General features: G+C 35.6%; 1 protein-coding gene across 3 annotated transcripts in view; it reads left to right on the forward strand.

The window, feature by feature from the left end:
- The window catches only part of PAPOLG (poly(A) polymerase gamma), a 32421-nt gene extending 19529 nt beyond the window's left edge, over positions 1–12892 (forward strand). The window contains exons 13-22 of one of the 3 annotated variants that reach the window (XM_011281009.4): positions 280–333; positions 1890–2009; positions 2926–3035; positions 4660–4781; positions 5022–5197; positions 5582–5670; positions 5751–5971; positions 6461–6526; positions 6712–6768; positions 8861–12892. In XM_011281009.4, the coding sequence (XP_011279311.1) occupies positions 280–333; positions 1890–2009; positions 2926–3035; positions 4660–4781; positions 5022–5197; positions 5582–5670; positions 5751–5971; positions 6461–6526; positions 6712–6768; positions 8861–8959 (1114 nt within the window). In that variant the 3' untranslated portion in view covers positions 8960–12892. The other 2 variants (XM_019827256.3, XM_019827255.3) reach the window with 2 other exon arrangements.
- The last annotated feature ends 394 nt before the right edge of the window (positions 12893–13286 follow it).

Genomic DNA, 13286 nt, shown 5'->3' on the forward strand with positions numbered 1-13286 from the left:
GAATAGGTTAGCAGAAATCCTAAATGAGTTTGTGTATTCTAGTAGTATCTCACCCAGTATTAGTGGTGTTTTTGCTTTTAGTGAATTGATTTTTGATTATAGTGTCTAGAATTGATTTTGTGAAAATTAGAGCGTGTTCTAATTTTCATAAGCTATGTGTCTGCATTAGTTCTTATGTTCATTGGGAGGAAGAAAGAAAAAATAATGATGGAAAAGCAGACCTAACAATGTTTCTGGCTTTTTTTTTTTTCCATGACTGTTGCTAAAAATTCTTCACAGACATTATATAGTATTGACTGCCAGTGCATCAACAGAAGAAAACCATCTAGAGTGGTAAGTGATATTCAAGTTCTGTACTTAAATTTGTAGTGATAACATTTATATGATGCTTTAGGTTTATAAAATACTTTATCACTAAAATTATTAAATCTTATTAGTGACTGTTATACATGACCATGGAGCATCAGTGTTTAAGAAATGCCATCAAATGAATGTTTCAGAATTAGAGGTAATACAGGATAAGGATATATGTATGTTCTTTGCCTTTGCCACTTCTCAGATTTAAGCAAAATTGTGAGGCACTTCAAACAATTCTGATACCTAGGCTCAAGTTTTCCATCCTTGCCATCATGTTTCCCCTTCAAAACTAAAAGGAAAAGATATTTTATATATTCTTTTAATTTAGGAGATTAGGGACATGAAAGCTTCTGTCAACAGAGAGGCATTTTTGGTCAAGGAGCAGTGCTTTCTTTCTAGTACATCTAAGTTCATGCCCTTTGCCTCCAGTGTATAGACATCCCTAACTATTAGGCAGAAGCTATTAGGCCACCAGAGATGGTTGTGCTTTCCTCGGGTCTGATTTCTGGGAAAGAAAAACACAATACTGTCTTACTTTTGCTTCCAAAGTTTAGTGCTTATTTTATTGATAATTAAAGAGGCATTGAAAAGAATCCTTTCACTAAAACAACGTATTTCATTTGTCTAGATTGGGAATCAGGAAACTATGATCTGAGCCAAACCTAGTCTGCCACATGTTTTTATAAATAGTTTTATTGAAATACAGCCACACTCACTCATTTATATGTTGTGTATGACTGCTTTCCTGCTATATGTCAGGGTTGAATAGTTACAACAGAAACTCTATAGCCACAAAGCCCAAAATACTTACTCTCTGACCAACACTGAGTAGTAACTCAGTGTTTCATAAATGTGCTGTTGAAGCACACACAATTACAACGTATAAGCTTTTTCAAGTGTTTGAATAATTAAAAATGTTCTTGTAGTTTTTCTAATTAATAAAATCATTGTAAATTTACATAGCTGACAGCAGTCACGTGTGTTAAATGAGATAGAAAATAAAGTTGCAGGTACCTGATGAAACTTTCTATATTTTAGTAGTATCTGTTCTGACTTTACTGAATTCTGTTTTAAATGTAATATCTAGTACCAATTTTATGAAAATCAGCATGTTTTATTTCATTTAGTGCCAGTTATTAGCTTTTTTTGTTCACATGATTTAAACATATCCTTAGCCTTACAGTTTAGATACAAGATTTGAAAGTGAAAAAAATCAACAGTTTTTGTTCATACTGAGATCGTGACTATTTTATGGTCTAAACAGGCAGGGTAGTTTAGATTAGGAATTCATTAAGTAGATCATTTCTTTTAAGGGGTTGGGGGGGGACACAGAAATGGACAAAGCAAATTGTCATTTACTTAAATGGTATTTTAAACAGTCCCTAATATATTAGATTTTTTTTTTTTTTTTTTTTTTTTTTTTTTTTTTATTGAGCATGTAAAGCATCATAGCTATCATATGCCTTTTTCGGTTACTTAGGTGTAGTTTCCAAATTTCATATGGAAAAATTTTGTCCACTCTTCTATTTCAGGGTTGGATTAGTAGAATCTAAAATCCGTGTGCTTGTTGGAAACTTGGAACGGAACGAATTTATTACTCTTGCCCATGTAAATCCCCAGTCATTCCCAGGAAATAAGGAACATCATAAAGAGTAAGTTAAATATTTTTTAATACTATGTTTCTTAAATAATGTTATTTGACAACAGGCATGATTTAAGATCAGTTGTGACATTGTCATTTAACAAACATTGATGGGGGATGATGATACATTATGTATTTGAACATGAGTGGTCCTACATTAAAACTAGTATATGCTATGTTGGTAGCCCACAGACCCCAGCAGAAACTCCCATCACAAGTTTGGAGCATCTTTATGAATATATTTGATACGTTACTTTCAAAGCCATTTAATCCTCTTTATTGCAACACAGGGTAACTGATCAGTGTTTTTTGGTGTCAATTTTAAGAATTTAGCCAAACCAGGGTGGGGGGCCACCTGGGTGGCACAGCCAAGCATCCAACTCTTGATCTCAGCTCAGGTCATGATCTCACAGTTCCTGAGTTTGAGCCCCACATGGGGCTCTATGCTGATGGTGCAGAGCCTGCTTGGGATTCTGTCCCTCCTCTCTGCCCCTCCCCTGCTTGTATGTATGTACACTTTCTCTCTCTCAAAATAAATAAATAAATAAGCTTAAAAAAAAACAACGAATTTAGCCAAACCAGGGAGACTGGGTGGCTCAGTCAGTTAAGCATCTGACTCTTGATTTCAACTCTGGTCATGATCTCCTAGTTCATGAGTTTGAGCCTTTGGGCGGAGCCTGCTTGGGATTCTCTCCCTCTCTCTCTGCGCCTCTCCTGCTCATGCTCGCGCTCTCTCTCTCTCTCTCTCAATAAATAAATAAACTTACAAAAAAAGAATTTAGCCAAACCATTGCAATTTGTATTTATGTTTCCATGGAGATTGAGTTTGAATTACCAAATGACATCTGTAAAATTATAATAAATAAATAAATAAATAAATAAATAAATAAATAAATAGATGGAAATTAAATTTTTTTATTTTATAGCAACAATTACGTGTCAATGTGGTTCCTTGGAATAATTTTTCGGAGAGTTGAAAATGCAGAAAGTGTTAACATAGACCTGACCTATGATATACAGTCGTTTACTGATACAGGTAAGACTTTGTCATCATGGAGCTATGGTTCTCAAGTTTGGTTGTAACACAGTATCATCTGCCATGGATCTGGCTGGCTAGATTTGTTAATTGGTTAAATGAATGTGTACATCCATATTATGAAAACCTATGCTGCTATTTTAAAAAGGCATAGTGAAATAATTTCCAAGACATTAAGTGGGGCTAAAGTTGCAAAACAGTATGCATAGTATGCTACAATTTCTGTAAATAAATAAACACATTTGCTTGTAAGTACCTAGAATATCTTTGGAAGGATATATAGTTTTAAAAAAAAGAAGGTGGTAGAACTGGTTGCTTTTTAGGTCAAGGAACCAGGTGTGTCTAGGGGATAATGTGAGGAGACTTCTTTGAACTGCTTGAGTTTTGTACCAAGTGATGGCATTATCTATTTCAGAACAAAAAGAAGACTAAAGAAACTGTACAGGTTATTTTTATTTTCAGTGTGCGCAGATATGTGCACTTGATAGCCTTGATTAGGTTTCAGAATCAGAGAAAGAGTGTCTTTTACATCTAGCTCCCTAATAACAGCTCTCTGGAATATCTTAACGTATCTTTTATAAATTTGGAGTTGTATTAATCTGGAATAGTGTACATTCATACTATTAATATTTTTGGCTTGGCTTATCTGAGTTTTCTAAATTCTTCTAAACTAGCTTTCACATTTATCATGAAAATGCAGATTCCTGTACATCACGTCGGCACTACCGAATCCCACACTCTGGGAGTGGAGCCAGAGAATCTGCAAGTTGAACAAGCACTCCTGGTGATGCTTTTATAAGCAATCTGGAATGAAAACATGGATATACATTTTTCCATTCTAATTTGGGCTCATTTTTCCAAAAGCAGGAGATTGGGAAGCTCTGTTTGTTGTAGATTTATAGAATGTTCTTCTCCAGATAGAGATTCTGAGACCCCAAGCGAGGAGATAATGTACCACATTTCACAGTAGTTAACTATGCAAAAGAAGCCTCTCCTCTGTGTCTTCAGTAAGCTTATGATCTAATTTGGTATTCACAGTTAAACGTACATTAAATAATTCGTGTTAATAAAACTGACTTTGTTACAAGATGTGAAAAGTGCTAGAAAGGGACTCTAGGGCTGTGTGTATTCCACCATCAGCAAGTATTCAGGGCTTTTGAGCCTCATTTCCCCACCTGTACAATAAGGATGTACTTCTGGATAGTTCCTGACAGTCCAATATTCTATGATTAGTGTAGTAAAAGAAACATCATGGTGGATGACAACTTGTATTGCATCTTGGATCTTTAGTATAAGGATTAGCTTAGACTTGGGTGAGTAATTATGAGAAGAGATTGTCTTTTGGGAAAATAACAGAAAACAGGATGTGGAAAAAACTTTTTTCATGCATTTTAATGAGATTTGATTATTGGAAAGTCTTAGAAGTTGGACATGGGAAAACTAGTTGGTACTTAAATAGGATTGTGAAATGAAAATGTTTTAAAAATACTTGTTCTGTAAGCAGAGTGGGTATGTATGTTTGTGAGATTATGGGGACATATCAAATATATGCATTTTGGAAAAAGAAAACAGACTTCCTGGTTGAGGAAGAAGTTGCCCATTTAACATACTAACATTGTTACAGTGTACAGACAGGCAAACAATATAAACATGCTAAAGGAAGGGATGAAAATTGAAGCAACTCATGTTAAAAAAAAGCAACTTCATCACTACCTTCCCGCAGAGATTCTTCAAAAGAAGAAAAAGGTGAGTTTGTAATGTTGACTCTCCAGTATGGTTCCCCTCAGACAGATGTTCCTGGGATCAGATTGGCATTCTCACAGCTCCCAAACCTATTAAGGAAAAAAGGAAAGAAAAGTACATTTCAGTCTAGAACTAAAATCTCCCCTTCATTCATCACAAGATTCATTTTATGTACTTCAGAATTGAAACCAGTAATTATTCTCATTTGCTTTTTGAAATCCTAACTGCTTTTCCCTCTTTCAGCAAAGTCTTTCTGATGTCAGTCGAAGTTCAGGTGGACCTCCATCCAAAAGATCATCTCTGGATAGCAATTGTTTGGATAGCTCCAGAGACACTGATAATGGAACTCCTTTTAATTCCCCAGTGTCTGCAAACAAACCTTCCAAGCCTGACGTTCTTCCTTCAGGAGAAACGGAAAGGTCTGCACTTCAGAATTTTCCTTTCAGTCTTCAGTTTGAGGATGATGTAAACTTTTCTGTCCTTAGCTAAGTATCTTAACTGTTAAAATACCTTAGCAGTTACTAGTCATTTTCTGACTAGAAATACTTGACAATGCGTTGTAATCCTGTGGAACGTGGTATCGGCTCATGAATATGTAGGACTTTAAAAGTACGCAGAAATGCCCAGGTCTTTGCAGTTTTTTCTCATTTTCCACTCAGTCCTCTGCCTTTTTTCCGCTTTTCTCTTCCTCCAATGGAACATTAAAGTAGGAGTACTTGAAAGAAGTCATCCTGAATGTTAGAATATGAGTGTTTTAAATAAGTCACACAAAGTATTTAATGATAATTCAACACTTTTAATAGGAATAATACTGAGCCTGCTGCTGTAATTGCGGAAAAGCCACTGAGTGTGCCACAAGCTCAAGGACTGTCTATCCCAGTCATTGGTGCAAGTACGTATCTGCACTTCTGTTAATAACCATTCTACTATGTATATATTTAATTGCTAGAATTTTTCTTTTTTCCTTTTCAGAAGTTGATTCTGCAGTAAAAGCCGTATCGCCCCCAGCTGTGTGCACCATTCCTACTGTAGTCGGACGAAATGTCATTCCTAGAATCCCAACACCCCACAACCCTGCCCAGGGACAGCCACATCTTAATGGAATGTCAAACATAACTAAGAATGTTGCACATAAGAGGTCCCATTCCCCATCCGTAGATGGGTCTTCTAAGAGGTTGAAAGAAATAGAAAAGGTAAAGTTACAACCTTAGTGGTAGTCCTTTTTTTTAAGTTAAACTAGCACTAAAGAAATTCACAACTTTCCATAGCTGTCTTAGTGTTCTGTTAGGATTTGTTTAAAAAGAATATTTACCCAAACCCTAAAGGAATAATACTGATTGTTCATCCTAAATTCAGATTACTAAAACTTGATCTGAAAACTTGAGTAATTGGTCTGAGTTTCTCTTTGACTTACACAGAAGTTACTATTGGTAACCAGTCATATTTATTGTGTTATAACGTTGATGTTTTCTGCCTCCAGTAGGTGGTGGTAAAACTATTATCATCTGAATTGATTTAACCGAAAAGGTCACTCAAGTTGAAGTTAAAGGTGGCCGCTAAATTTAGTCTAATTTAAGTTGCAGTAGTTTTGACAGTAGCCTTATCATTAGCCTCTCAGTTTATATAGATTGTATGGGTTTTGTAGGTGATAATAGCAATTCATCTTAGTATTTATATTCCAGTTTATTCGACTTGAATCAACATTTAAGGAATCACGTGCTCCTGAAGACAGAAAAAGAAAAGCAATGGTAAATACGTTAACAGTGTGCTTCAAAATATTACTTTCAAAGAGCCATAGATCAGGAAAAGGACTGTATATTTGAAAATGGATCATATTAGATAGGTCTGTGAAGTTTGGGTTATGTTTTATTTTGTGTAGACATAAGCATACAAAGGAAGGAAAGTTTTCATTTGTATATAATTCTATTTTTAGGATGCCATTGGAGGAGAATGTATGCCTATTCCAACTATTGATACATCACGCAAAAAGGTAAAGTCTTACTCGTAGATAATCTACAGGTACAAAAAGCTTAAGAGCCATGCACTGGGTGAAAGAAAAGGGTAATAAGATTTTGTCCCTGTCCTCAAAGATGAGCAGTATAGTTTGGAGTTGGGGTAGAAACGCAAGCAAGGTCTGGTCTTAAATGTATGTACTTCCAAAGTCAGGAAAAGAGGAAGTTATTTAAGCTTATTCACATTACGTTCAACCTTTGTTCCTTTTTCAAGCACAGCAATTTCTTACCAACGCTTGATAGATCTTTTGATGTATACCATTGCTTACTGTCAAAACTTAGGCTTGATACTTATTAATATTTTGGAAGAACCTAATGTAATGGAATACATAGTACCTTTAAAACATGAGCTAAAGAACCCCTAAATCTTAATTTCAAAATTTATTTTTCAGGGGCGCCTGGGTGGCGCAGTCGGTTAAGCATCCGACTTCAGCCAGGTCACGATCTCACGGCCCGTGAGTTCGAGCCCCGCGTCAGGCTCTGGGCTGGTGGCTCAGAGCCTGGAGCCTGTTTCTGATTCTGTGTCTCCCTCTCTCTCTGCCCCTCCCCCGTTCATGCTCTGTCTCTCTGTCCCAAAAATAAATAAATGTTGAAAAAAAAAATTTTTTTTTTAAAAAATTTATTTTTCAAAGAATTGCCATTGAAACTAATAATACAGTATTATTAAGCATGGAAGGCTAATAAGTAGGTGCTGAAAACTCAGCCTTGTGTAGATCAGAGAAGTCCTTTTCTGAGCATTTACAGTCAACAAAATGGCTTATTTTCACCCCCATCAAAGAGTAAAGTACTTATCACAATCAACCAGGCTCCTCACAATGTAATAGCCATTTAATTTTATTTGTTAAAGTATCACAATCAACCAGGCTCCTCACAATGTAATAGCCATTTAATTTTATTTGTTAAAGTTTATTTATTTTGGGAGAGTGCAAGTGGGGGAGGGACAGAGAGAGGGAGAGAGAGAATCCCAATGCAGGGCTCCATCTTCCAAACCGTGAGATCATGACCTGAGCCGAAGTCAAGAATCAGATGCTTAACCGACTGAGCCACCCAGGCACCCCTTTACTGGCTTTTGAAGCAAATAGTATCATACTTTCTATTAGCTGTAGAATTCATAAAGTTCCTTTTAACATAAAGAGTACATTACAAAAAATATGAGTATGTGATTATATGTGATAATGGAAGAAAAAAATCTGATATGGTTATTAAGGTACAAGACCATGAAATGACAGGCTGGGTCTAGGTTGAAAATATTTCAAGTATAGAGGGTAAGGATATAAACCAAACGTGGCAAATGTTTAATAATGTCTGAGTGTTAATTGTGGCATTAAAAGTCTTCATTGTCGTATTCTCTACTTTTTTTGTATGTCTGAAATTTTTCATGTTTTTTGAATGGCTGTGGGTATGTAGGTTTGGCCAAGTTAGTGACATGAGAGAATTAACTCTCGCGTACTGTTTCCATCACACAACTATCTATAAGAGGTCTCTTTCTCAATTGCTCAGGATTTACCTTCATGATATAATCATCTTTAGTATCCTCCGAAGCCTTCATATAGATGTACCTGAGTTTCACTATCACTGAAGTTAACATTACCTGGTCTGACTACAAAGTCCATTTTCCTGAAAACTCATCTCACAAGTGGGATTCACAGTGTTGTTCTCCACGAATATATGACAGATCCTGTTTTCTTCTGTAGCACACTCATTTTTCACCCACCACCACTTTCCTGCTTAGTGACCCTGCTTTTCGTACTTCTCTTTACCATTGCCTGACTTTGTGCATTTCTCAATCCAGAAGTGGCGAGTGATTTAACAAAGCCCTTTTTCCTATACATACACTCCTCCCACTTGCACCCTTTCCCTGTGCCTCTGCTTTTCACCTCTGACTGCATAAAAAAAGTCCCCAAACCAAGGAAATGACTATGAACATTGGAAGAAAGTATTCAACACATATGTGAGTGTTTAAGAGCTTAAGGAATTTGAAGGAAAACTCAGTTTTGTGACTGATTTACTAGTTGAGGCTTTATAATATATGTTTGCTTTTCCTTCTTTATTTCTATTCCTTTCTAATAGAGACTACCCAGTAAAGAACTACCAGATTCATCATCTCCGGTTCCAGCAAATAACATTCGAGTCATCAAAAATTCCATTCGACTGACCCTTAATCGGTAAAAGCAGTGCCTCCTTACTTAAGTGAATATGCAATCATTTAGTGGCATAGAGCAGCCACTCTTTTTAAAATAGAAGTGGCTGTCACACATATAATAAGGTGAAAGTTACAGTCATCGGACTAACAAGCTTGAAGTGGTTTTGAACTCTCACACTTTGACCTGCAGATGCCGTAGCATTCTCTCATTGATTTGCTACGTACACTTCTGTGAGGATCATCTGCTATCAGATTGTCATCTACAATGTTATGGCTTTGCGTTGGAGGTTTTACTGCCTTAACTTTCGATGCTTGTTTCTCTGTTGTGGGAACCAGTTCTCGGCTCTTTGGACATGGATAAAACGAGTCCAGAACTTTTTTCTTTTTTTTTTTTTTTTAAGTCTTCTGTTATAATCATTGTATAGAACTGAAAAAAGTTGAAAACAAAAAAATTGTAATTTTCCAAATGTTAACACATTTACTTTAGCCTTGAAGCCACTTTGTGAAACCTGAGATAAGTGAATGTGAGGTATCTTTTCTGCTTTCCTCATTTGTGTAGATGTACTTATTGTCTATTCTGTTGATTTAAATTATTTTTTTCCAGAATGGCACATGGAATATTTAAATTTTTATTTTTTTGTGCCTTTCTGTCCAAATGTTGCATAGTTACCAGGGAGGATTAGTCCAGTGATTACATAAGAGTTGGGCACCATAAATTCTCTATATTTTGCCTCCCATGGAGGCCTTCGAAATGCATCTTTATTAAGAATCAAAATGTAACCAAGATACTGAAAGTCAGTATATGAATGGTGAAATTGTTACATATCCTAGCTCATGCCATTCTTGTTAGTTGACTGGTGTTTTTTACCGAGGAGCAACTCATTCCAGCATCAACAATGAGATACCTTTAAATATGGCAGACTTGTATTCTTGAGGTGTAAAATTAACTCGGCATGATAATTCTTGACCATTACTTACCCCACAACTTCAAATAGTTTCTTCATGGACTAGGCATGCAGAAATAAGCAGTGGATTTTACTGAAACCTAAGGCATTTTTTGGACGACATTGTTACCAACCATTAATTGGCTCAGGACCTTTGTAATTTTTATTTAACGATATGAGTTGTCTTTTTTTACACTGCTTTTTTCAATGCATTTCTTAATATTTTTTAAGTTTCATGAACGCATGCTCAGTTTATTAAAATCCATAACCATGTAATTCTTGTAATATGTTGATTCAGTGTTTTGTAAATGAAGTCGTATGTATTTTCAGAGTATTTTTGTATGTACTGTAAGATACCATCTTTTCAAAGAGAAAACTTTAAAACCTTTACTGTCTCTCTTTAATTTTTTTAAATATGGATTATGCTTGAATTACTCTTAAAATGAAAATGTATAGATTGCACAGCCAGGAATGCTGGCATTTATTACTTTCTTCAGCTTTCACTCAGCAATTTAGTAGGTTCTGGTAGGAAAAACACAAATGGTACATTTGAATGGAGCAGGGAAAATACTTGGTTGTATATTTTATAGGACTCATGGGACCCGTTTAGCCCGTGGAATAATAGTCCATTTTCTCTCACAAGCCCCTTACCACAGAGTTGAAATGCTTGGAATCCTGATAGAGAGCAGTATCCTTCTCCCACTCCTGTTCCGTGATCCCTCGGTTGCTGAAATGGAAATTCTAGTATTTAATCTCTTACAAGGGACAACTTAGAAGAGCAAGGAAAAAATAGTTGTTGTTCTGTTACTCTCTTTTTACATAGTAAAAGGCAAAAGTGAAATCCTGTAACCAAGTTGTAGCTCACTTGGAAAGCTCTTCTTTTAGCCAACCCTTTCCTTTATTCAAATATTTTTAAGTTTGTCCTATAAAAACTCTTTGAGCAGAAGTAAAAGATTACGAAAGGACTAAATAATTAAAAAATTCTTCAGTTAGGAAGATTTGATTAAATTTTCTGTATGTGCTATGTTTGCATTTCTGTGTTTAATATCTAGCTATTTTCCCCTTCTTTTATCAGTATTCAAGTCTCTAAGAATTCTCATGTTTGCCTTCCTATATAAACATTCTTTAGAATGACTAGTAGAGTTTTTCTTCAATAAGAAAGCAACAGGCCTAACCCTTATACCACAGTATAGTCATTTCTTGTCTGTTCAGCATGGGGTTGAGACACAGCCAAATCGGTTGAATGTTAGACACCTCAAAGATCACATTCTTCAACCTGTTTGATAACTTGGGAGTTGAAGAGATACTTTTGAGATGGTGGGTTTGGTCAGAAATGAAGTGTTTTCTATCCTAAACAGTAGATAGAATGTTCAGTACATTTTGTGAGCGTAGTAGGAAAGCTTCATTGTACTGGTTCCAAGTAAGTAAAAGGGGAAGGTTTGTATTGGGATTGTATGTTATGTTCAGAGGCACTAAATAAATGGGTCTTCAAGTTTGAAACTTACCCAGAAATATATTTTGTAAAGTTAATAACCTCCGGTATGTAGACACATGTTCATTTTCCCAAGGGTATGAAATCTTAATCTCAGTGTTCAGGACTGGCTCTGAAGAATAGTATGTATCAAAGGAAAATACTTGTCTGCTAGCTTAAATCACAGGGACTTAATTCATTTGAGGGTACGTGGCTTAAAACCTTGTAAAATTGGGGCAAAATGAATTTTTAAAGACTATTGGTGCTTACAATAACTGTCTTAAAGCGACAAGTAACCTTATTAAAATGCTTACTTTACTACAGTAGCAATAAAGTACAGATGAACAGTGTGGAAATGGGCTAAACTTATTTTGTGTTCCTCAGCTTTGACATAGGAATTCCTAACTTGGGGATCATGGGCCTTTGGGAATCCTTTGCAAATGTATATAAGAAATTTGTTTATATGCGTTTTTGTTTTGTTCTTTTCTGGCGGGGGCGGGGGAATTCATAAATTTGATCAGCTTCTCAAAGTGGTTCATGATCCTTAAAAAAAAAAAAGGGATGATGGGGCATTCTTAGGAACCACAGCTTTGCAACATTGAATTATCCCAGACTCTTTGAGGTTTTTTCCCATAAGCTTTCTCTGTTGTAGATTTCTGAAAATGTAGTATGGCTCTTAACTAGTAAAGTGGGCTGTTGGAGGATTCTGGAATACCAAATTTCTCCGAATTTCTTTATATATTTCAGATGAACCAGTGTTTAGATGAATCAGTATTTAGAAGAATGCTTACTATTGAATTTATAAATGTCCTCATGTTTACATTCATTAACAGGGTCAAACTTTAATAACTTTCAACCTAAGACTGATCAGAGCAGAATAGCTCAGAATGATCTTTAGAAATAGTAAACAATAGAACCAATCAGTGAGGATCCTAATCCTTTGGTTTCAGCAGCATTAACGTTCTCTCTTGTTCCTTCAGGTTTGTGGTTCAGAGCAGAACAGTCTGAACAGAAAGATAAAGAGAGAACTTTAGTTTTAAAAAATAACGTGTTCTTAAATAACCATCAAATCTTCCAAAGCTTAGAATTTAGGTCATAATGATAGTGGTAAACAGTGCAGACAATGGAAGAAAACAGGTCTCAATAATGGTAACTATTTCCTTTGGGTTTTTTTAAAGAATTGTACAAGGTAAGATCCTCACCAGATTCCCTATTTTTTCTGAATTTTACTGATACCATTTTATATCTGTAGTTGAACATAAGATTATCATCGGGTTTGCTACAATTTTTAAGCCATTGCTGCATTTCAGCAAAGAGTCACATAATTACCTTATAAAGAACTTAAGATATCTTTGAGGTAAATGGTGCTACATCATTCCACAGTATTATGTAAAATGAATGCAGCTGCCGTTCCTTTCTAGATAGCTGTTTGTGTAGTTCATACTAATATTTCCTGCCTTTTATTTGGATTGTCTTATTTCTTAGTTGTACACACAAGCCTCACTTGTCTGGAATAAGTAATCAAATAAACTTGCTTTGCTAAATAGGTGTTGATGATTGATATTATTTGGGAGCAAGTCAAAATATCTTAGTTATTTTTCAAACCAACAGCCAATTTGGGTCATTTATCACCAAGACTCTTTCTAGCAGATAATCGTATCCAGTATCTGCTTAATATGAAAGCAAAGCTCATACTCAATTTGTCTCACAAACGTTAATTAAACATCAGCAAGCAGTAGCACATGGTGGCATCTGCCTCAAGAACTGGGGGCAAAATCTGTTACTTGTGGTCAATAGAAGGTGACCAGAATTCTCTAATGGCTGGACAGAGGTGCATTTCACAATCAGGCCTTGGGTACTGTTTACAGAAGTACAAGTTACAGAGTTGATTACATTCTTGTTACTTTAACAGTAACTTGTTTTTAGCCAAGCCACATA

The sequence above is a fragment of the Felis catus genome, chromosome A3, assembly GCF_018350175.1.
Source record: "Felis catus isolate Fca126 chromosome A3, F.catus_Fca126_mat1.0, whole genome shotgun sequence".
Taxonomy (NCBI): Eukaryota; Metazoa; Chordata; class Mammalia; order Carnivora; family Felidae; genus Felis; species Felis catus.